Genomic DNA, 24,253 nt, shown 5'->3' on the forward strand with positions numbered 1-24,253 from the left:
TTAATGATTATGTTTCATTCATTTATCGCTCATTGTCTTGAAATTTCAGGTTTTCTCCCAAATGCATCAGTCTCTGTCCCTTCCTTCTATCCCTCCTCCATCACATTTAAAAAAAAAAAAATTGTTCTTAATCCATCTTGTTTAACCTGCTCCTTAATTCTTTTCAACTCTAAAACACAGGTGGTGAGAGGTAGGATCATATTCTCTATGGGAGTCTTGCAGCGGACTTCAACGGAAGCAGGATTAGGACGTGTTTAGCCTGACCTCCATCCTGCTGTGATCTCTTGGCAGTTAAACCTTTTTGCCCACACAAAAAGGTTTAACCTGGGGCTTGACTCACTGGGGATGACAGCCCCTTAAAAAGGGGCTTGACTCACTGGGGATGAAGGCCATCATTTAAAAACAAGGATGGAGCATTTCATTTAGTACTCTGGGATTCCACTGTTTTCTTCAGGAAAATAGAGGTCATTGCAGGTGTTATTTTGCTCCTAGTTGTTTCAAGGGTGATCAGTGCTGAAGTGCTATATGCACTTGCACAAAGAAAGACATGATCTTTTCTGTGGTATTGATTTAACAAAAGACGTCTGTCAAGTGGGAGGGTGTGTGGGTGGGCCAACACAAGCTGACTTTCCTGGGCACGTATATCCCAACATTTCTGAGAAGTGCTTCAGCAGCTCGCCTCTGACTATGGAAAGCAAGGCAGAACAAAAGGGCAGGTGGCAACCCAGTGCAAGGCTAGAAAAGCTTAATGGCTCTTACCATGACATCAGATTATTTTTTGCTGGAAGGACGCCCATGTTCTGGAAAAGCCATTATGAAGTTATTGTCTTCTTTTAATTTAATTTAAAATAATCCACCTTTTTATAACATCAGCATCTGCATCTTACTATTGAGAGATATTAATTTTGGAAAAAAAAGGCCCAATAATTAACTTACATGTGTGCTTTTATCTGTAGAGCCAAAACAGCAGCAAGAGATTTTAGAGGATTCTTCCTTCTCTTTGCACTCTGATATCTCCCTGTCCCCTCTTTGTTTTCCTTCCAGTTGCCAGACCTGCCATCTCTTCTGTTCCCAAAAGGAAGCAGCAGAGGCGGTAAAGCGTGCTCTGCTTGGCTCATGCACTGTGCTCTTCACGTGCATTTGTAGATATGCAGGAGTATGAAATACTGGAAGCAACACATAACCTTTTCCTTAAACTAAAGCAAAGTTTGCAAAGAGATTTATTAGTTGTAAGCAGCACTTGAAATCATCTAGTGCCATAAAAGACACTACTTGACAAATATGAAATTCATAGGAAGAACTACAAGACAAATTTTCAAATTCAGACATTTCTTACAGTCTTCCTTGGAAGGACAAAAGGTCCCACATACCCAGACTGGAAGAGACAGATTTCTTCTTGAAGACCGCAGCACCAAGACCATTGCTATCCTCCACAGTGCTTGCAAGGCTCTGCTCTTTAAAGACCTCAGAGACACCACAAAGAAGCTGTGCTGGCCTTCCATCCAAATACCAGAAGTGTAACGCGACATGCAATGTTAACTGAGACAATCTTTGTATCCTGCACACTTATATGCATTTTGTGCAAAAAAAAGGTGGCACACTGGGCATATCTGTATCTACAGTGTGCTCCATGCAGACATAATGAAGCTTTGGTTGTAGGCTAGGTCTTAGCTGCTCTGCAGCACTGCTGGTGCACAGGGCGAAAGCTTGGACCCACGGCACCCAGGACAGAGCTTCAGAAACCAAGTGGGAGGTTTGCTGGGCAGGAGTAGGTCTCTGTGCTGAGACCTGAGTCACGGAGGAGTTGCTGCAAGTGTCCGTCCTTGCAGGCTGCAGGTGGGCAGAGCTGGCTGGTGGCCCGGGGCTGTTTATCGAAGGACTGAAAACAAGGGGATGCTGGAAAACACACAAGTCTCTGACCCTCAAGTACCAGCATACCTGGACTTGGTAGCAGAAGGCCTCATGCTTCACTTTTTTTAATTATCTCACACTTCCCTTAGGATGCTACGAAAATAAAGCATGTCCACAGCCCACTACCATGGGCTAGATGACAGGCCAAAACTTATTCCGAAACATCTCATTTGTATGCCTCAGCCCTATCTGTCTACTGTATTATTTATTCCTGTGGCTTTTCCCCTTTAATCTCAGTTTTCAGAAGCTCAATTTTCTCTAGCTATCACTCTGTGTTGGGATGTATCATGAGTCATGCCCCATATACTCAGCAGTAATAGTGCACGCAAAGAGAATTGTACCAGCCAGCATATCTGAAGAAAAAATCATTTTTGGAAAGTTGAATCCACCCTGTTGCAGCAGAGCTGCTTTCAAGTTCCCAATCTTAATGAAGTTGATACCTGAATCTTTATTTTTTTGAGATTTATTCTCAATTTTTTGAGATTTATTTTGAATACATGTGATTACAACAGCCTTGGTATCTTAAAAGACAGCAGAACAATTCTTCTCTGAAGCCAACAGGACTGTAATCAGTATGTCCACTAGTAATGTCCACTAAATGACAGCCCAGTGTGTGAACTTCAAACACAGCTGCTCTGGGTGTTATTGGTCTTGCAGGACTTAGATTGAGCCAAGTCATGAAGAAATGGTGTTAATCTTGCATTGCAAATATGACTGAGAGCTTATTATGGACTTCTCCAATTTCTTCAAGACTGATGATTTAGATCAACCTGGCTCTGTGTGCTCCAGCTAGCAGCTGAACAGGATATTTTTGCAAAAAAATTATTGCACCAAATATTGAACTTTCATTAGAAGGCATCTAAGATTTATTAAAATTGACCTTTTATTCAGCAGGAATCAAAAAGTCATAACTGGATGCTTCACACATGTGGCACAGAGATCAGTTGTCAGCTCCAGAAGGTGAATGCTTTTTTATTTTGCCAGCTATCACAACACAAAAGGTACCCTTTCAAAGCTTTTTTTTTTTTTGTATGAAGGTGAAATGGAGAGTTATGACTGAGAGGCTGCTGATTTATCTGGAAGCCATCACTCCAAGCTCCTGGGCACAGAGAAGCTGAAAACTTAGTTCTTGGTTGCTTCTGCCCCAATTTAAAGACTATGAGTTGTTCAGTAACAGCCAGGAAAGAAATTTTGACTTCTGAACATATGACCAGGGAAGTGATAGTGCCCCTGTACTCGGCACTGGTGAGTCCGCACCTCGAGTACTGTGTTCAGTTTTGGGCCCCTCACTACATGAAGGACATGGAGGTGCTGGAGCGTGTCCAAAGAAGGGCAACGAAGTTGGTGAAGGGTCTGGAGAACAAGTCTTATGAGGAGCAGCTGAGGGAGCTGGGGTTGTTTAGTCTGGAGAAGAGGAGGCTGAGGGGAGACGTTATCGCTCTCTACAACTACCTGAAAGGAGGTTGTAGCAAGGTGGGGGTCGGTCTCTTCTCCCTATTAACAAGTTATAGGATGAGAGGAAATGGCCTCAAGCTGCACCAGGGGAAGTTTAGGTTGGATATTAGGAAAAACCTTCACCGAAAGGGTAGTCAGGCACTGGCACAGGCTGCCCAGGGAAGTGGTTGAGTCCCCATCCCTGGAGGTATTTAAAAGACAGGTAGACATGGTGTTTGAGGACATGGTTTAGTGGTGGACTTGGCAGTGCTAGGTTAACGGTTGGACTCGACAATCTTAAGGGTCTTTTCCAACCTTAACGATTCTATGATTCTATGACTGCCTCTGAAATGCAATTTCAGTCCTGTTTCCTCCTTTCTTCTAGAGAGCAACAGTTTGTAGCCAGCTGATAATATCAGTGAATTTAAGTAATTTTTCCTCCTGGAAATCTTTCACTTCCTCAGGTTTCCTCTGAGATCAAAGCTTTTTTTGACAGCTGCTCTGGTGGCAAACTGGGATTCTGCTACTCTCTGGTGTGATTTCACCATGTTGCACCAGACCTCTGCTAAAAATCCAGATAGGCTCAACAGGGAAGCATGGCAGATCCTGCCAATGGACACCACAACACCCTGTAGCCCTGCTGCATCTTTACCAGATCCACTGCATCTTTACAAGGTCCGAGTATATAAGAAGCAGCACTCACTGCCATGTCTATTGAGTGAGTTAATATTTTTCTAATGCCCCTTTCTTATAGAAATTGCAATTTGTAGAAACTGAAGCATTTGATTTGACATTTTACTTATCTGGATGAAATTCCAACTCTGAATATGCCATCGAGAACTTTTTTGCATGGGTATAACAAATTCCTTTAGTAGAGAATGTATGGAGCTTAACAAAGGGGTAGAAGTAACCCATGTGGAAACTGATAGTCGTTAAAAGATGTTGTATGTTGTCCAAATCATAGCTCCCAGAGACTTTTATGAATGCAGGCTTTTTACTGCAGAACGTGGTAAAAAGCGTTTCCTCCCCAGTTGTTCTGACCGTAGGGCCTTTCAAAGGAAAGGCCTTATGAATCTTTGAGGTATTTTTAGGTTGTGGACAGGTTTTATTGTGTTGGCTCTTCAAAACAGGCTATTTCATTGGCTTTTGGCTCCTCCTTCAGAAAGGAGATAAAAGCAGGAGGTGTTCTGGTGATATTGTCTGCCCCTGTAAAACAATGTTGTGAGTCTGCACCAAATCTGGGAGAGGTGAGTGGTCGGCAGGAGCTTCCCAGGGAGTCCTTCACACAGAGGAAGGCTCATGTGAGGGGGAGGATGGTGGAATTGGTGGCAGCTGTGCCAAAAGCACAGGATGCATAAAAAGGCAGAAGTTATAATGAGAGCTTATGCAACTCAGTGGCTGCAGCATTCCAGGATATATATCTGCGGTGTCCCCGGGGTCTAGCTGGGAGAGAAAACTTTGTCACAGAGATGCCTAATGCAATCACTGTCTGAAGCATTCTTCTTCCGGAGCCTCATAGGTGGCTGATGTTTGGCTGTCACTGCTTTGTCTGTGTAGTATTGACATGGCTAACATAACTGGGAGGAAAGGCAGAGTCAGAAGTTTCCAGCTGAATAATTTAAAACAATAAATAAACGGGAATTATCACTATAAACCTTTTTCTCCATTCATTTACTGCTTTTTCTTTTTACCTTATAACTCATTTTCTACTTTTTCCTCTTTGTCAGCTAAGATTCCTCACTCAATTTTTCGTAATACCAGTCCAAATCTGTTGCCCATCACTTGCTACTTACTTTTGAATAAAGAGTCTGTCCTCATCTTACTCATTTCAATTAATTGCCATGCTTAAATGATCTTTTCCAATCCCCACTAACCTCAAGGCAACTCTTATCTGCCATCTTGATAGGTGATTAATGACTTTCCATTCCTGGAACCAATGTGAAAGACAAAAGAGAAATAAGACAACCCAGAAAAGACTCTCTTCCTAACCTTTCTTTCACCTCAATCATTTCAGGAAGGAAGACAAGAAAGGTAATAAATGTTTCACTCTTCTTCAAGGAACATCAGCTCTGTTGGTCCCCAGTGTTAATTACCTGAAAAATATTTAAATGAGTGAACACACTTGAAAAGTCCTTTTCTCTTGTCATGTTGGGCTGGTGGCAAAAACAGATTCCTTGTGTGCCTGCTGACACTGTTAACACGCTCTTGCTTTGAGTAAGATCTTATGTTGCTCCCCGCAATCCAGCCAAACCTAAAAGCAACACATTTTGTGGGTGTGATTTTAGCCCTATCCACATATGCCCTTGGAATTAATCTAATTCAGTCTACAGTGCACCAGTTGCTGCCAGACATCTGTGTCGTGGTAACACTTTGGGCTCCAGTGGTACAAGATTCTCAAAGTGCTTTACAGTTTTAACTCACTTACCTTGTCCTATGGATTTTTATCACCCTTGTCCGCTTGTTCTCAGCCCTTAGTAGCATGGATGAACACAGATCCAAGCATCACACGGTATACAGTTGTTGTTATGCCATTGCACTTGGGCTGCAGAGGTTTACATTGATACCCAAGATCTTCCCACTTCCCTTCATCTTCCCTAGGGCAAAACCAGGTTCCCAAACACATCCTGCCTATTTGAGTGATGATCTGTCCTGCTGGGCCTTATTGCAAGTGCTTGACTGTGATTTGACATGCAACTGTGGTTTTTACATATCCCAAGTCTCCCTGTGCCATTCACACCGCAGTGGGAGCTGCCTCCATTCCTCAGCACCATTTGAATCTGATCGGGTGAACGTCAGCTGGGCCTTCCTTCCTACAATAATCTCAAACCCATGGTTAGCCAGCTTATTTCTCAGCCTGTAGATGAGTAGGGAGTCACCATTCCTCTGCTGCTCTGTGCAAAGCTGATGATCCCGTTTTGGGACGAACGGACTTGTGGTGATGTACAAGCTTGGAGACAGATTCTCAGGAAGCGAGTGGCATATTTACTTTATTTAAGAGTAATTTATGGCCCTGTTTTCAATGCCTGCTGGGACTCCCACTGTTTAAGGGCAGCGTTGAGGATGGCTTTGATATCACCTAGAGTATTTTGATTTTACTCAAAACAGTTCATTTTATATTAGGCTGTATCTGGTGCGGCTGGGGGTTATCATGTAAGCTGGTTAGCAGGTGTCACTAATAAAGCAATGAACCCTGAAAGCAACATCTGTCTCATCCTACTCAGGCTCTCAGATGATAATTGCATCACCTGCTCTATATCTCATCAGCACTGACAGCTCTTCCTTCCCTTGCTCCCAAGACAGTCGGGGGAAGGCACTTATCCCATCTGTGTTTGGATTTCCACTAAGCTGGTGCTGAATCTTCATCTTCTGTGGAGAGTCTGAGAGTCTACAACATTACATTAGATGCTGCTCCATCTACTTGTCAGGTCTTTCCGTGACTGGTGTGAGACCAAAGCCACAGTGATTCTGCTTAAAAGAGGGTGAAATCTTACTTACAAGAAGGCAACGTCTTTGAAAGCTGGCTATGAAAGTGGTATTGCTCTGAAGGGCCAAGGGGTATGTATCCCCCCGGGTTTTTAAGTTAAGGCACGCAAAGAGCACTACCTGGTGATGCCTGCCTAATGATGCCTCTTTGAGGCTGAGGATGACCCGGCTTAGTCCGGAGGTGGAACCACCCTATAGGAATGAGAGCAAAAATGACCATTCCTATTACCTCCACCACCCACAGCTGCACTGATCTGGCAGGCAGAGGAATTCACTCACAGAGATGGCACTGCAGGCAAGAGGCTGCTTTGATGCCTCTGGCCTGCTGCAGATTGTTTCATTAATTGCTAGCATTAAATGTGACTAGTGTGCTAAATCTATGAAGGGGTTAATTGGTGCACTGAAGCAGGAAGACTTCTTAAAGAGCTCTTAAAACTCAAGAAATTATGGAGCTTCCTTCTCAATTAGCAGTTTTTGTTTAACTGAAGTCTAAGGGGTAAGCACAGTGCTGTCAGATGAAGAACTGTGTGTTTGCTCCAGCATCTGATCGCTCAGCTGATGCATTATGTTGATTGGATTTGTGTGTTTGGGGGAGGGAAGGGGACATTATACAGTGAAGCAGACTGTATTTTTACAACCCTTACTAATGTCACACAAAACATAAAGGCCACTGGGATTTTGGAGAAACCAAGATAGAGCATCATGACATCTGAAAACAATGTGGTCAACACTGGGCAGACACTGCCTGAACACAGACTGGGAAGTGGTGCTTTCTGCACAGCTCACATTAACCCTGTGCACCAGCGGTGCTGCAGAGCAACTGAGAGCCTACAACCAAAGCTTGATTTGCATCTTTACATATAAAGATTGTCCCAGTTAATATTGCATGCAGGCTTGCATGTCCCATTTCACTCCTGGTATGTGGATGGAAGGCCAGCACAACTTCTTTGCGTTGTGAATTCTTCTCTGAGGTCTTTAAAGAGCAGAGCCTTGCAAGCACTGTGGAGGATAGCAATGGTCTTGGCGCTGCAGTCTTCGAGAAGAAATCTGTTTCTTCCAGTCTGGGAATGTAGGACCTTTTGCCCTTCCAAGGAAGACTGTAGGAAAAGTCTTTTACTGCCCGATGAAGATTTATGATGTCCAGGAATTAAACTGATTTTCTGTTTCTTCCATAAACCACCTCTGAGTTTGTTTCAGGATGTCAGTAAAGCATATTTGCCTGCCATTTGTACTCATAATTCATATTACAGTAGCCTCTAGAGGCCACAGGACTGTACACATCTCTATAGAAAAACTACAGCAGATGGTTTAAAAGCTGCATGTGTAAGATGATGGGTAGGAGTAAGCTAATAATTTTTTCTTGGGCTATTTTTGTGTATTTACCATTTTATTTACATGGTAAAATGCTGCAAACTGTATAAATACTGAAAAAACATACCCACTCCAGTGTGCTTTTCTAGGCTGTCCCACCACAGTATTAACTTTTTCGTTTTTTTGCTCCAGTACCAATGGATGAAGTGCCTTGTCCATGGTTAAGCAAGAAACTGAACCCATGGCATCTAGATACTATTGTTACGGTGTAACCTTCTCTTTACACTGTAATAGCCTGGACTTACTTCTTCCGTGTGCAGCTGATACCTCCTTCCAGGCAGGACTGACCTTCCAGTGGCTTAGTCAATTCAGCCAATACTTAGTAAGGTGGATAGCTGCACTTAGGTAATACACGCCATGTGTACTGTCGGCTTAGTCTCCCCTGTGCCTACTAATGTAGGATGATGTACTTTAGGCCTGCCTGCAAGCATGAAAGAGTGGCAAGTGAGTCTGCTGTGGGCGATTAGGAGCCTGGTCACACTAGTCAAATAATTCACCTTCCCAGTACCCATTTGGGGTCTAGGGACTTCTGGTTAAGGGGTCTACTACGGATCCAAAAAAACAAACATGACCCTGCACTTCCTTGCAGCAGGAATGAATTGCAAACCAGACTGCTGTGCTGGCCATCTCCAGACCTGATTGTGGTACAAGTATGTCAGTGGGGCTGGATGCTGCCCAGCTGGAGATCAGGTGTTTTACATTCAGTTCACTCCAGGCACCGCCCAAAACACAAAAGTGCTCATGAAGATCATTGCCTTCCCTGCCTTCCTTCTGCTTGGGCATTGGTGTTCACGGCACGAACAAGGGTGTCTTTACTCTGCTATTTACCAGGGGACACTATTAGCACACAAAAGCCTGGCCCCACCATCCTGCAGAGGGGAATTTCTCACTGTACCTTGAAGCAGGAAGCACCGCCTTTGGCAGGAGAAGAAAACCCATGGAGGGGAGACCTTTGCAAGACTGAGCACAAAGACACAAGGCAGCAGCTGATTAGGATGTGGAGTGAGTGAGAGAGCAGGAGAGACTGGCATTCACTTTGCAATTCTTGAGCCAAAATGTGGAGACATAGAGTAATAATGTGAATGGGCTGAAAACAGAAGATTTTTTCCCATGTTTAGTATGACTCATGTAACACTTGGCCTTAGGGACTCAGACTTCTTCCAAAGGGTTAAAATAAGGTAGTGTCTGCTTTTCCCTTCCATCCTTCATTGCATGGGAGTGAACCCTCTCCATCTCCAGCGCTGGTGGGGATGTGTCTCACAGCAGCCCCATATCCCTTTGAATGAGGGATGAGGGATGAGGGATGAGGGATGAACTTTGATGAGTTCATAGAAGATGCTCATGTGGGAAGGCTGCTGAGCCAAGGTCAATGCCAGCCTTGCCTTTTTTGGGGCAACTTGCTTGATTTAGTACAGACAGCAAGCATTTAACAGAGCAGATGCACTGGATGGACCTGAAAGGTTTTTCCTGGCAGGACAGAGAGTGAGATAGTGGGTGTAAAATGAGGACGGCTGGTGTGTTGGTGTGCTGGTGCTGCAGTCGGACAAGGACCACGAGCAGCGGAGGGTAGCGACCCCTTGCAGGAAAGCACAAAGAACGCCCATTTTCTGCAGTGTAGTTTGCAACACCACAGGGGTGTACAGGAAGGCCAGACTCTGAGGTTTTGGAGACTGCTGCCACACTGGCTGCTTTGTTTGGCTTCTGTTTGCTTGGGATAATTTTGGTTATTTTTCTCCTGCCAGACACAAGGGCAAGTAGTGGCCAGCCAGCAACAAAACTGGCATGATCCCTGGAAGGAAGAGCAGCTGGAAAGAGGCTCTGTTGGCATGGCCTGGGCATGCTGGGAAGAGCCCAGTGGTCTGCTCTGTCATTGCGCTGGTGCACCTGCAATGCTGCCCTCGAGCAAGAGTGTGGGGTTTGGGAGTCGCTGCTGCGGCCACCCGGACGGGCCCTGCCAGGGAGAGGAGGCTGCGTGGAAAAGATCAGACATGTTGAAGGGTTTGCTTCAGTACCACTATTGGACTGTTTCTTTTAAAAGTCTGATTTTTACCTACAGCTACCTCTCATTTCTTCCTGTTTGTGATGCAAAGCTGAAACAGCTCTCACAGTCTTTCATTTTTGTGTTGTCAGCCTCTGACCCTATCAGCTGGCAAACCGCTGGTAGCATAATAATTACTCAGATGTTGATTTACTTCATTCTAATGAAGGTAAATTTATGTACCCTTCTCATGATGTGTATGTGGGACTGACTAGCATTTTTTTTTAAATTTTATTTCAAGCCCATAGGAATCCTTCCTGCTGTCCTCTCCTTCAGGCCTCCAAGGAGAAGTTATTCTTTATTTTCAACATCTCATTATTGTGAGGCAGCCAGGTCAAAGAGATATGATTTACATGTTGTTCTGACAATGTTTTCAGGCTGCCAACTTGTATGCGGCACGCAAGCCTAACTTTGCCTGATGAATGACATGCATTTCAGAGCAGTGAGTATCTTGACTCAATGTATTGCATATTTGCAGCTCAATTGCCTGTAACTCTGGGTTTATATGTTATATGCTTTGTCTAACACAGATAAAACTTGTCAAGGCTAGACTTCTCTGTGTAACCGTGTTGTCTCAGTACTTGTCGGGCACCAATTACCATCCTAACTAGGTGCTGAGTACATTGACATAAGGAAAAAAAACTAGTCAGGACAGATTTTTAAGGGCATGAGCTCTTGCCATGGGTTTGACGTTAATGAATGTAGGAGATGAGATATATATATATATATATGTATATATGTATATGTATGTTTATGTTTTGCTGGTATGTACATAGATAAAGTGAAATTAATTTAAGCTTATTTGATTGAACAAATGACATTAATTTAGGTAGGTGTTGTATAGAGTTCCTTGAGCCACTCAGGAAAGACATACACGCTGACCTGAAGCAGCCCTATTACAGTTTTTCTGGGCCTCTTTTGTGGAGACCCTGCCAAGTGTTCATTCCCCAGGCACATGACAATTTTCTATATAAAGAATGGTTTTAAAAATAACTCTTATGTACCTCTTAGATTCAGATGTTCGTTTTAGCCATGGAAAACTTAATGTTGTGATGACATATATTCCCACTGGGGAAAATATTTATTCTTCTTGCTTTACAAAATATAGTGTGCACAATCTGGATAATTTGGGACTACATTTTAATAAAATGTCTCAAATATGAAGTTAAACTTGTGTTGGTCTGACACTATTTGTACAGAAGGATTGTGCATGGGAATATAATTTACACTCCTTCCTCCTTATATTTTAAACAGAACCTGACATACTTTGTACTTGTTCACTTTTTTTGTGCTTATTTTCATTGCTGTACAAACTATTAGATAAGCATAACACCAATGAACAGAAAGTACATAGCTGCATTTTGCTTTTTGTTATGTATGAATGAGCACAGCAACACCCACCCTGATCTGATCGCCCAGGCCAATGCTATTCACTCTGGCGGTTCATAGCATCTCAGAATGTTATCCAGGAGAAACACTGAAATGCTAATAGAAAATGAACTACACATGAATCTGCCTCCCTAGGCATACGGTAAGTGCATGCTACTGTTTCTCTTGTGGATAGTCAGTATTCTTGCAGGCAGGGATAGGACCATGCCAATATTCTTCATGTTCAGTATTTTAAATTAAAATGCCCTTGATAAGATCAGTATATAGTATTAAAGAAGTTATGCTTGTATTTAAATGCGAAATGTTCTATTTAGGAAGCCACCCTTGTCCACCAGCCAGTAAAGGAACTTCTATAGAAAGAAAACAGGGTTAAAAATGCAACTCTTCTCTCATTTCTAATAATAACCATTACTAGTAACTCCAGAGGCATTGTAAAATGTACCAGATAGACACGTGGTAGTCAGATGTATGTGTTACAGATATACATGCTACATCTATACATCCAGCAATTAGGGCTAGGAATTCTTCTGCCCTAATACAGATGTTATGTCTGCAGAAGTCTACATCTGACCGGCTATCCAATGCTCCCTTGATTGCTGATGGGAAGAAACAAGCGCTTGTGAGGCACAATCGAGGTTGTGCAAATGCAGAAGTCTCCAGTTGGTCAGATGAACCATAGTACTGAAGTGCACGTTACTCTCTTTTCTGGGGAAGGGGGAAAGCAAATTGATTTACTAGCTTAGCTGTAGACATCTACAGTTAGATTAGACAAATTACATCATAGATTTTGGGGAGAACGGTAACATTGACTAGCCTTTCCGAGATAATAGCTGAGCTCCAGTCCCTGTGGCATTCAAGGATTCTTTCTACTGTGGACTTAAATGGGACAAGATTGATATGGTTTGCTGCATTTATTCAGTGTCCTTTAGGGAAAGAAAGATGTAATTTGAGTGCTCAATAAATCAGACTTGTCTGAACATATTTAAAGTAAATGAGTTTGGTTCATTTTCCAAAGACATCTGTCTAGTGCCATTTTAGACAACCTACGTGGTCTCCAGTGGCTTCTTTAGAAGGTCACAGCTTTTCCAAATCTCCAGTGTCACTGCCTGCTGGCCCTGTGCAGGTTCCTCTGACAACCTAGCCTGTCTACAATGGCACTGGGTGCTATATTTAGTCAACTGAATCTCAACACATAATTACAAAAAAAGCTCCGCAAGCAATGCTAAAGATGATACACCATGTTTGTAGGAATAAGTGTCTTAGTTCCCCTGGGACAATGAGTCCACAGCTGACGGTGCACTGCAGCATCTGTTTCCAAAGGAAGTCACCAAGTCAAAATGGCCAAGTGTAGAGAAAGATGATAATAAACTGCGTTATTGTGTTATTTACGGATGGGAGGAGATCGTGATTCAGGCAGCTCATCCTCAACTCATGTTGATCAACTGTTCCTAGCACTTATGAAAATATTCTGTAGCCAGTTTTATGCTGTGATGAGATGTTGAATGGCTTAAAATACATTCTGATCTGCCAGAAACGAATGTTCAGGATGGCCCCACCACAAAACTTCACTCTGAGTCTATACAAGCTACGCACATTGCAGAAGAACTACTTTAGAAATGGTTTGCTAAATGTGGCAAATGCAAGTGCTGTAGATTTTAAATGGAAATGCTCAGTAACATCTGCTACTGATGGGTTTAGTGAATGTTCTTGAAGGTGGATAACTGAAAATGATACAGCCTGATGCAAAGAAGCCAAGAAACATACACTTCTATTCTCCTTCCAACCATCGCATAGTCTTTATTAAGCAGAATATTAAATTAAATCTGAACAGCATTTATCTCCTAAAATTCAATTTTTCTGAGCATACGTCAGATAAAGTCCATTCCATCTTCTGTCTGACTTCTAACTGGTTGCTGATGCAGTATCTATTGCGAATTGCGTATGGTAGGAAAAAAACGATGGGATACTTGTCTGGATTCAAAGTAAGGCATCCAATATAAATTTGAGGAAAATGATCTTAATTCAGCAAAGTGCTTCAGCTTTAAGCATGCAAATAGCCAATGAATCACATGCTTAAAGTAAGACTCATATATGTGCTTCTTGCTAAATTAGGCATAAATTACGTCTCCATATCAAATGGCAGCAAAAGCCCAGTAAAAAGGCAAAACAAAAAAACACAAAGAAAAGATAACCATGAAAGCTTTGGTTCAGAAGCAATGCTTTTTCAGATGTAATACAGTCCACATAAGGTCTGTTTTGTTTTTACTCAGTCATTTTATTATTTATTGCTCAGTATCAAAAAGAATCAAACTGACATTGGTTGAAGGCCATTGTGAGTTGTAGGTAATATTCATATAATTCTTTGAATAGTATGATGCACATTATAGGGATAAAATGAAATCATAGAAGACAACTGAAATAGGAGGGAATCACAGTATGATGCAATCATGTAAACAACAGCACATATGTATAGATCAATACAGATTTCCTTTGCCAACTTGACAGGCCTCATCAAAAGTAGCAAATATTTTAATTCTAACAAACACTTGAGTTTTTCCTTTGAACGGGTGAATATAAAAAAAAAATAATCTTATAAAGCAGAGTGGATTAATATGTCTCTACTGCTTCTCCTCTTGATCTTTAAGGCTTATCAGAATCCTCTGTCCTCCCACTGAGTTTATTGGTTTCTTAGGAAAATGAGCTGAGCAAATGTTCATTGTTTGAACTGAAGAAAAAAGATTTATAAATTGCTGATATTCCCACGGAAGATATGAAATCAGATACTTTTGATCAACCAGGAGGACATTAATAACCTGTATAGACCACTTACGTTATGAAGGCCCACGTTTCAGCAGTTGACACCCCTGCAACTTTTTCCTCTGCAATTAAGTGATACGTAAGAGCTGTAAAATGTGCCTCTGAGAGGTTGAAGACTGATCTGCTCTGTGAACTTCTGGTCATGTGTAGAGTTGCACCAGACTTCATAAGGCTTTGTGTAAGATCAGCTATTCAAATAGGGTACCCCAACTATGAGACCTGGACTGTGCAACACAAATGCAAACTTCCTCAGTATATGGAAGCAGAACTGGTAGTTTGTTTTTAGAAATAGTGTCAACTTTGTGAAGGCCTATAACCTGGCAGCATCTGAATTTCTTCTTGCAATATCAGGATTTAGGACATTAATTTGGGGTTAATTGCAGTAAAGACTGGCATTCAGTCTCAAGCTGGTCAAATAAGGCATGAATTCATCAGGGAGCTTTGGGAGAGGACTTAATCTCTACGTCATAATACATGCTAAGCTGTTTAAGTGTATTTGGTGCAATTACATCCAATTAAATACTTGGAAATTAGGTTCCTTGTCTTTAAATATCATAAGGCCCCTGCTCTAGAACAGGATTGGCACTGGCTACACATGTATAATTTGGTCAAGATCCACAGGTCCCACAGACTGCTCTCCAGGTACCAAAAGGTTCATATGTCCAAAACATATTTGAAGATGGAGGCTTACGTGGACACAACAGACCTGTCCGCACAGTCTCATTGGGTTGGAGAAGATTTACGGGATGCTGACGGTGGTTTAGGCCAAGGGGGAATTCATGTCAGTGTATTTACTGCTGAATCTGCAAAACTTCTATTTAGCAAATGAAGAAGACACCTTTGGTGTGTGAACACAATGCTAAGACACTCAGTGCCTTTCTGTCACGAGTTCTGGATTTCGATAATTACAGGCTTCACTTCTATGTGCAGTCTGTCCTTTCCTAGCGTTTTCGGTCTTCCAGGGGCTTAGTTAACTGTTTTATTTTTTATAAATAGGATTCATATATAAAATCTTTTAAGTGCAATAAACACAGAAAAATATAAAACATTTCAAGCCTGTGGCTCGCTCCCAGCGTTTTGCTCATTTTCTGTATCACCAGATAAAGGTGCAGGAAAAACAGAGAGATGCTTCCAAGCAGGCTTGTGAATCGGAGGACCGACTATTTTTGTGAGCTATGAGAGCAGCCATCACACCCGACATACGCTGAGAGCTTTTGTTCATATACAGAGAAAACAAAGGACACACAGGTTCGCTACTCTTTCATATAGGAAGATTGCACAGAAAGAGAAAGCTGCCGACTTCCAGGGCACAGTGCATTTCTCGGACTGACGTTCACATGGTGTCTCCAAAGTGCTTTGTTATGAGACTAAACACCAGGATTAAACGCTTAAACTGATCGGTTGATACCGGGGACAAAACTGTAGAACCACAGCCACACTTTACTACAAGCATTGGACTGTAGTACGAGGACAGTTTGAATGGTACTTTCCCCCCTCCCCCCTAAATACACACTTCAAACAAGAAAGCAGTCCAACAGTTTTCTAAGACACAAGAACAGGACGTGAATTTAGTCCTTCAGAACAAGCTGTCTGTCTCCATCAGGGTCGTAACAGCCATCTTGCATCAGAAATCAGCCCAGACTTCTTTTTCCTTACCTTATTCCTTTTAGTATCTAAGGACCTCCCATTTCCCTAGCGGTTTCTGTTTCTATTTTCTTTCAATCATTCCACTTTTCTTATTTCTTAGTGTTGCTGTGGCAGTCTGAATGTCTTTTTCTTCTTGTAGTTGCAGTTTTCTCACTGTTTCCCTGAACATCTGCAAGACAGCCCATCTGGGTTGACACAGTGTGAGATGAGGCAGACAGGCATTGCCAACAAAGGGCTCCTACTGCAGCAAGCGGGCTGTTGAAATCAGATGTTTTCTAAGACGTCTATGGGGACAAAGCCTTTCTTCTTCCCGCTGTATACTTTGATAAAGCCATCGTGTTCCTTTTCAGAAGTCACACAAATCTGAACGCAAAGAAGGTATGAAAATAATGAACTCTTTGCCATGATCAAGTGACAATTATTCCAGGCTATTTATCAGATGGGTTAGACATCCTGCTAGTTACTTCTATAAGCAGAACAATCATTTTTAGACTCTCACTGCTTTGATAAGAAACTCAAACTCATACATTTAGAAAATTACCTTTACCCCTGCCTTCTTGAAGCCCCACATATACATGAGAGACATTAAAATCGAACTTTGTAGTGGATCAAAGATTTTGAAACTTGAATTATGACTTCAGCCTACTGTAATGATTGTGATTTAACTGTCTGTGTATGAGAGGATTGGGTATTTCAGGTCATGAGCTAGCCGGCTCCCTCAGCAGTTGGTGGTGAAAAGTAATCCTGATGCCAAGGTGGGTCACTCGTAGCAGCTGATCAGAATACAAGCATATTCTCTTTTGTATGTTTAAAGACCCCAGATACTTCTCAGATGGGCAGTGGGTTATGTTATTTACTCAGCTCTTGCACCTACAGATGCCTGTGCCTGTTGTGGATACCAAAGTATTTAATCTGAACGCAGCTCTGCGAGTGTGTTTGCATAACACCTACTCCAAATGGAGGTAATCATGGTGAAACCATATGGTCTTTACAATAGTACAAATATTACATCACAATAAAGGCTTCCGTTTCCTGAAGACCTTTGTGATCTCAGGCATTTCCATTTTAGGCCCCATTCTGCGATACCTTTGGAAATGGCTGAGCCATTCGAAAGCCTAGTGGCGCGGGTAATTCAGACTGGGCACTTGAGCACAGAGCCACACGAAATAATTGTTTTCAAACATCTGTGCCAAGGAACTATGTATTTCCTACTAATCAAACAAGGTTAAAAAGTAGCCATAAAACTGGTGGTCCTGTTGAGACCAACTCATTTCAACTGATTTCTCATGATGTCAGTGCCAGGTATTTAAAGCCCTCTGTCTGGACTAACACTCACAAAGACTCTGTCTGATGGGTATTTACAGTGTTTGATTACAATAATTCAGAGGGTATGAAATGAACAAAAATGGCTTGAAAATGTTCTTGGCTAAGTGCATTTCAGTGTGACTGTTATGGATTGCCAGAGGGAAATGAAAGGTCATAGGAAAGAGGTGAAGCTGCTTCATATTTGCCACCTCCAGTATCTGGAAATGGCCAGGTGCATCTCTGTACCTGCAGACAAATGTTTGGAAAGCAAATGGACTCATTAATTTTCTTACTTAAGCTACCCACTTAACACTAACTGAATTGGATCCCTGGGGCAGAATGATTGAGCACACCAACAGATTTGACGTGATTAAAAAAAGTAATGTATTGTTGTTTGGGCTAAATCACATGGAAAGCATGGGAGAGGCATGGAATTGATGCCGTTTAGTTTAGGTACTGTTGCAAAAGAGCCAGGCTCATTTGTGTCATGAATCCTTGGCACAGCGGCTGCTCCCTCTCAGGTCACATCACCATTCAAAGCAGAGAGGTGTAAAGCACATGTACACAGAAAGGTGTTTCTGACTACTGCTAGATGTTGGTCTGTGTCTCTGAGAAAAACTATAAAAACTTCAGAGATGAGAGAAAACACCTACAAAGAAGCACCAGACTAAGGATGGCTGAGCATGACAGAGTATCCGAGAGTAGGAAAGAGCATCTTGGTTGAAAGATGCCCCTTCTCAGTTGATCCTTACTGCTGTGTGGGAAAATGAGCTTTATAAAGCTTTGCAGCTTTATAAATAGACCTGGCTGGTTAAAATGGATGCCTGCATCCATCACTGTGCTTTTGTCCTAACTAAAGATGTCTGCAAGACCTCTAGCTTTTTGCATGGGCCAAAGAAACGCCAAAAGTAGTCATATGTCCAGAAGGGACCTGCAGCAGGTCTGCACTGCTCACTAGCCATGCTGCATGTCTTGCTTAACCTCTGGTGCTGTGCAGAACAGATTGCGAGAACAGAGTACTTGTCCCTGATGTCCTGTACTGTCAGCAGAATGATTTGTCAACAAAAGAAAAATACTGAACTTTCTGAACACTGGTTTTCTTTATCATTGAAGTGAAAAAGGATGGCAGATTTGGTCTTTTTTTAGAGTTTTTTTTTTGGTTCTGCTGCTGGTTTGAGTGCTCCTTGATATCAGTGGGAGTGCTCTGCTACAGCAATAGCTTTAGATTTTCACTGGGCATGAGGAGTACGAGGCCTTTCTGTAACTTCTCTCACTCTACATACTAATACATTGATCTGAATTCTCCCAAATTCCAGCTGAAATTCTCTCACGCTAATGCACTGTCTTGCATGTGCCAGCCCTCGGCTGGCAGAGTTTTTTCCCAGTCCTTCTGAAGGAAGGGGATGTGTTGGGGGCAGAGTGAGCTTGGCCACAATATGCCACACTTCCCTAACCCTGTGCGACTCGGGAGGTCCCCTGGTGCTGTGGCAGCTGCTGGAGCTTTGCAAAGCCCTGGAGCTGCTCCAAATTCTGCAGTTTCGGAAAAGAGGGAACACAACACCATCTTTGGCCACTTTTGTCCTCATCCCCTTTTGTGAGTGCTGCCAAGTATTTCACCCACAAGTTCTAGCCTCTTGACTTTCTTAGGTGAGTGTAAATCAGGAGTAACACCAGGTAAGTGCATGGTGGTATCCAGAGTTTTGGACTCCACCTGATGAACCAGCTGTCACTGAGGACTAGCCCTGGTGACAGACGGCAAACATGATGGTTGTGAAGGCCCAAGGTGCCACAGCTACCATCAGGCATTCACAGTTTGCTGTATCAAATTGGAAACTGCTTAAAATGGCAGCTATTCAGGCTGGCATGTTTTGAGGGGAAGGCTGCTGGCCTGACAAGGTAAGTGAGCCACAGCAACACAAATGGAGACAAACACTTGTTTCTTTTTTCCTGCGCCCTGGCTCAAGAGGTTAGCAGAGGAGTAAGCCACAGCGTAAGAAACCACATCTCAGGCTATTTGTCAGTCATCAACTGATCTTCAGAACTAGCCAAAAGTGGGACCTAATATTATAAAGTCACTTCCCCATTCTTTCATCTCATTTTGTTTAATAAAATCAAAACAACACTAACACTAAACCAAACAACTGTTCAGATCACGACTGTTGTCTGAACTTGTCAACATCTGCCCTCAGGATTTTTTATCCATCAGTCAGCCCCAAGCAATTAGGAAATGATCCTTTAAGCTGCACGGTCATTAGTACTCTCCTGTTCTTCTAAGTCCTGTGCTTTGAATTTGGGCTCAAGTGTCAAAGTCTCTTTGTCCAGGAGTAACTTTGAACTTGCTCTAATTTTCTGCAGCTGTCTTTTGCTTATCTTCTCTCTCCATATATTTAACCCATCTGTCACCCACAGTCTGGTTCTGATGATGTAGGAATTTGGTTATGAGGACAGTACAGTTTCAAGAGCTGTCCTGGAGCCTGCAGGCAGTGCCAGGTCAAGAGGTTTCAAAGCTCAAGTTTTCTGTTTGTAAGAATGACAGCACAGGGACACTGTGAATTTCTACATCATCTGCTGCCTGTACACTGAAGTTCTTGCCTACGTGAGCTTTGGGGATGGAAACGATAAGTAGTTCAGTTTTCATAAGCATTCAACCACAGTGCAAATGATGATGACAGGCTTTATATCAGCTGTTTCATTAGCTTTTGGACATAGAGCACCTGCTTATTTTACTTACAGCACTTACTTACTTAGGGTTTTAAAGATGACCTGGACTAAACTGGATGCATAATGGGCTGTGCCCATGTCTTGGACTCTTGCAAAACTTGTGTGCCACTCAGTATCTCTGAATGAATGGGGACACCCCTCCCTGCTCAGGAAGACAGTCGTCAACGAAAATCAGAGACAGCTGGAAGAAGACCCCTTTCCCCTTAAGCCTAGCTGTGAAGAGCAGCAGTTACAGCTGGGGAGCACATGAAGAACTGCAATGTGACTTTCTGTGCTGGGTTTGTGTTTTACGTGATTCAGTCTGAATGCATAAGTCACTGTGATGCAACTGATTTTCAAAAGCAGCCGAGTCATGCTCTTAGAAGTTCAGCTCCTTTTAGAGTATCCCAGGATGAAAAATGTGGGGTGTGCCTCACTCCTAGGCAGTGAGGTGAAAAGCCAGGTAGCAACAAAACATCCAGACTAATCAGAAGAAGGCTCAAGACAGGTGGATCCCCTGGGGTTGGAGACCTGGGCTGCAATCCTGCCTTGTTAAGCCTGACCTCATGGATTTATTTAAGCCCATTGTCAGGCTATTCTGGGATGGTTGGATCAGATCAGAACACAGCTGCTAACGTACACATGCCTAAAAATCACTCTTTTTGAAATTCGTGTGACTGGATGTTGGGCTAGGAGGGAAGTTTGTGCCCTGAGCTGTGGTGCCAAGGGGACAGCAAGGCCGACATCTCTGGTTCAGAGGTTGTGGCCATCACAACAGCAGTGGCCCATCTGCAGTCACCACTGAAGCTGACTGGGAGATGCTTTCAGTAACAGGGCTAGTTTACATCAGTGACATTTATAAAACACATCCATTGCAAAATGGATCTGTTGCACTGACCTTTACATAAACACACAGTCCACATTTGGATGAGGCAGAGAGTTTCTGATTGCCAGTCTTGTTACAAATGTCATGGTTTGGGGTCATTTCTATTGCACAAGATCACTTGTGCAATTTAAAATCAATTGTGTTATTTAATCACAAAAACCCCAACTCTAAAGTGGTTTGTGTTAGTGTGACTGTAGACGTCAGAGAGGCTGCCAGTGAAGGATGTGAGGAGATTTTTTTTTAAAGAGGGTTATTTCCTTCATTTAAGTAGGATATTATAAGAGGAGTAAAACCAAACATTCAAACAATAGATTGTTATGACTTCTTTAAAAATAAGGATGACCAAAAATGTCAGAGGCATTTTAAGAGATGCTTTTCCAAACATTGATGATATATTAGATATATCTTTTCAAAATGGTGACTTTCTGATTTGTCAAATAAGAGGTCAAATAAGAGCCTGTAGTCATGCAAAGAAGCATTTGTATAATGTGTGGTAATGAATTTGGGTAGGCTAGAGCAGAAGTTACAGGCTGGAGAAAACTTTATATATCCAAGTGATGGTACAGTCAATCAGAGTTGGAAATTATGCAGCCAGTATTGTGTGTGAAACAGCTTAAAAGAGTAGAAAGCCACAGAAATTGGCTGGTTTTGGTTTCCCTGTTAATAATTTTCCTTTATTGATGTCAGGGGCTAATTCTGCCTCCTTCCCAGAGATTCCTGATTGAACCCTGTGGTGAATTTGTTTCAGGATCCACAGATCTGTCAGTGAACCCTGAACTACAAGATGTTGATGTCTCTGAAGCAGTACACTTTTTCTCCCCAAGGCTGGGTTTGATATTTCATAACGAAATTTTCAAGGGACCCTTTGTGAAGACTAGATTGTGCATATTGCTCAAGATGGGTGAGCAAATTGTGTTGGTTTTCTCTCAGTCCTCTCCTTGAGTATTGGCTTTGCCAGAAAGGTTTGCATGAAGCTGAATGTCAAAATGTTATTTCCAGGGCATGAAACTGGCAAGTGATTACAGAGAAAGCCTCACCCACTGTGCTTCAAACTTTGAAGTCTGCTTGCCTGAAATGACTTTTCTTAAGGTATTCTTGTGGCTTTGTTGATGTGAATATATTGCCTTTTGCCTTACAAGAATAGACTCTCTACCTGGGAACATTCATACAAGGCACAAAGTGGATAGAGACCTGCAGTATAAACTGTGCATGGTATCAAACAATATACAGAAAATTCATATTACTGTCACTGGATAAGTTTTCCTGTTGGCATATCTTCCTTGCCTTCATTGTCAGAATGGCTCTGGACTCTTACTAGACCCTGCAGAATTTGACCCAGTGAATTAACAGCATAAAATGGAGACAATTTGCCATAGTACAGTCACAGGAATTTATTAGACCAGTTAATGAGTTTTTCTAGCTAAAGTGAGACTTGACAGGAATTGGTAGCAATGAATAATGTCCCCTTCTTGCTAATCTGGAACAAGCCAGTGCTTTGCACATAGTATGTATATTGTGCTCACAGCACTCTGAACACTGTGCCCAGAGACAGCTAAAATGGCTGGTTACATCCCACAGAAATCCCCAAATAGAACCAAAAAAAAAAAAAAAAGAAAAAGAATTCTGACAAACTTTTCCCAGAGGTCCCATTCAGACATTTTTTTTTCTTTTCATGTCTTCCCTACTGCACCCCTCTCTCTGCTTCACATGGAAAACAATGTGGAAATAAAGGACAGAAAATAAGAGAAATGGCTGAAGAAAGAAGAAAGGAAATTTTACTTTAGAAATACAAAATAAATTTTTAAGGTAAAAAATTCCCAATAAAAATTAAAATGTTTTTCACAATCAGAGTTGTTCCACAGTGAAGGCAACATTGTTCTGCTAAAAAAAAAAAAGACAAAAAATTGTGCCATTCAGGCAGTGATCTCCATGGTGGGCACATGTCCCACAGGTGGGTTCAGGAGTCCTTGTGCTCCTGTCCCCATAGTATTGCTACACGTTGACTCTGTGCAGGCTGCCAGCTCTCACTGGGAGCTATTAGGTGGGGCTTAAATGCTGCATGGGGGTGCAGGGGGAAGCAGATGAGCGTCCATGACCTTGCTGTGACTGTCCCACCTGGAAATTACTCAAAATAGCCTTGAAGCTACTTGAATGTCCCCTTTTTGCATAATTTGTGCGAGGGTGGAGTGGGATCTGTTGGCTCCACTCCTTTCCTCTCATGTCTCTGCATTCATGTGTTTGTTCAGTCTACTCTCTGCCCCCTGTTTTACACCAATTATTTCTTTCTTTCTTCCTCTGAAACCTCTCCCACGTGGAGTGAGGACCCGACAGCATTCACATTCACCCTCAGTATTTGCGTGGGTCTGAGATAGGGCTGAATAAGTTTGCTAAAAAAGAGGAAGTAGTAGACAGACAGGATGGATTCATCCCTTTCTTTATCTCCTGCCCCTCCAGAGACGATGAGGAGCTCTTGACTGTGAGTTCCCTTGGGAGCCTATTATGAAATAGGGACAATAGGAAGTCCTTGTGTTTAGATGAAGCTGCCAGACCTGCCCACTTGGAAACCATGGTTTTATGAAAAATGAGACAAGAAACGGGGCCCTCACTGTTTGCAGCAGCAACCACACTAACAGAGAGGATCTCGTATGCCCACTGATGAGAAGGGACTCAGACCTTGACCATTCCCTCATGCTGACATGCCATATTCCCACCCTACCATTTCCCCAAGCTTTGCCCTCGTGCATTGCTTATTCTAGAGCACAAAGGGTGCAAAACCTCTTGTTCTGCTTTGGTAATATTTTTCCCTCTATGTGCACATATCTAAACAATCAAAAGAGGTGCTGAGTCAAAAAAAAAAAAGCACTTTCTCTCTAGCAACTTCAGGGCCGCCCAATGTACTATGTGCACAGGGGCAGTTAAAATGTATTCTGGTCACCGTATTACTGTGCCTTCCTTAAAAAGCTGTGTATACCCAAGGATTGTTAACCCTTGTATGTTTTGCTATACCACACGGCAGCAGCAGCAGCAGCAGCAAAGTACAAGTTAACCTTCTTATCCACCAGTGGAGTGAAGCATTACAGAAGTTCTGTGTGGAAAAACCTGTGGCCCTGAAGTCCACCCTGATGCTGACTTCTGCTCTACTTTATTAAAATCAGTCGTTGTCCAGGCACTGTAAGACAAACAACTCCTGGTGACATGACATCAATTGTCAACGGAAAGGAAATACCTAATGAGGTAGAAGAACATTAGGCTTCACAAGATGCAGTGAGAAA

The 24,253-nt window shown here is 42.5% G+C and overlaps 1 protein-coding gene across 3 annotated transcripts in view; it reads right to left on the bottom strand.

The window, feature by feature from the left end:
• Positions 1 to 13,590: 13,590 nt before the first annotated feature.
• STAC (SH3 and cysteine rich domain) overlaps positions 13,591 to 24,253 on the bottom strand; it is a 163,874-nt gene continuing 153,211 nt past the window's right edge. For all 3 annotated transcript variants that reach the window (XM_087741055.1, XM_087745916.1, XM_009464443.2), the window contains one exon: positions 13,591 to 16,453. In XM_087741055.1, coding sequence (XP_087597181.1) covers positions 16,355 to 16,453 — 99 coding nt within the window. In that variant the 3' untranslated portion in view covers positions 13,591 to 16,354. The remainder of the gene's footprint in view (positions 16,454 to 24,253) is intronic.

The sequence above is a fragment of the Nipponia nippon genome, unplaced genomic scaffold, assembly GCF_047370975.1.
Source record: "Nipponia nippon isolate SJK-2023a ecotype South Korea unplaced genomic scaffold, ASM4737097v1 scaffold_1, whole genome shotgun sequence".
Lineage (NCBI taxonomy): Eukaryota > Metazoa > Chordata > Aves > Pelecaniformes > Threskiornithidae > Nipponia > Nipponia nippon.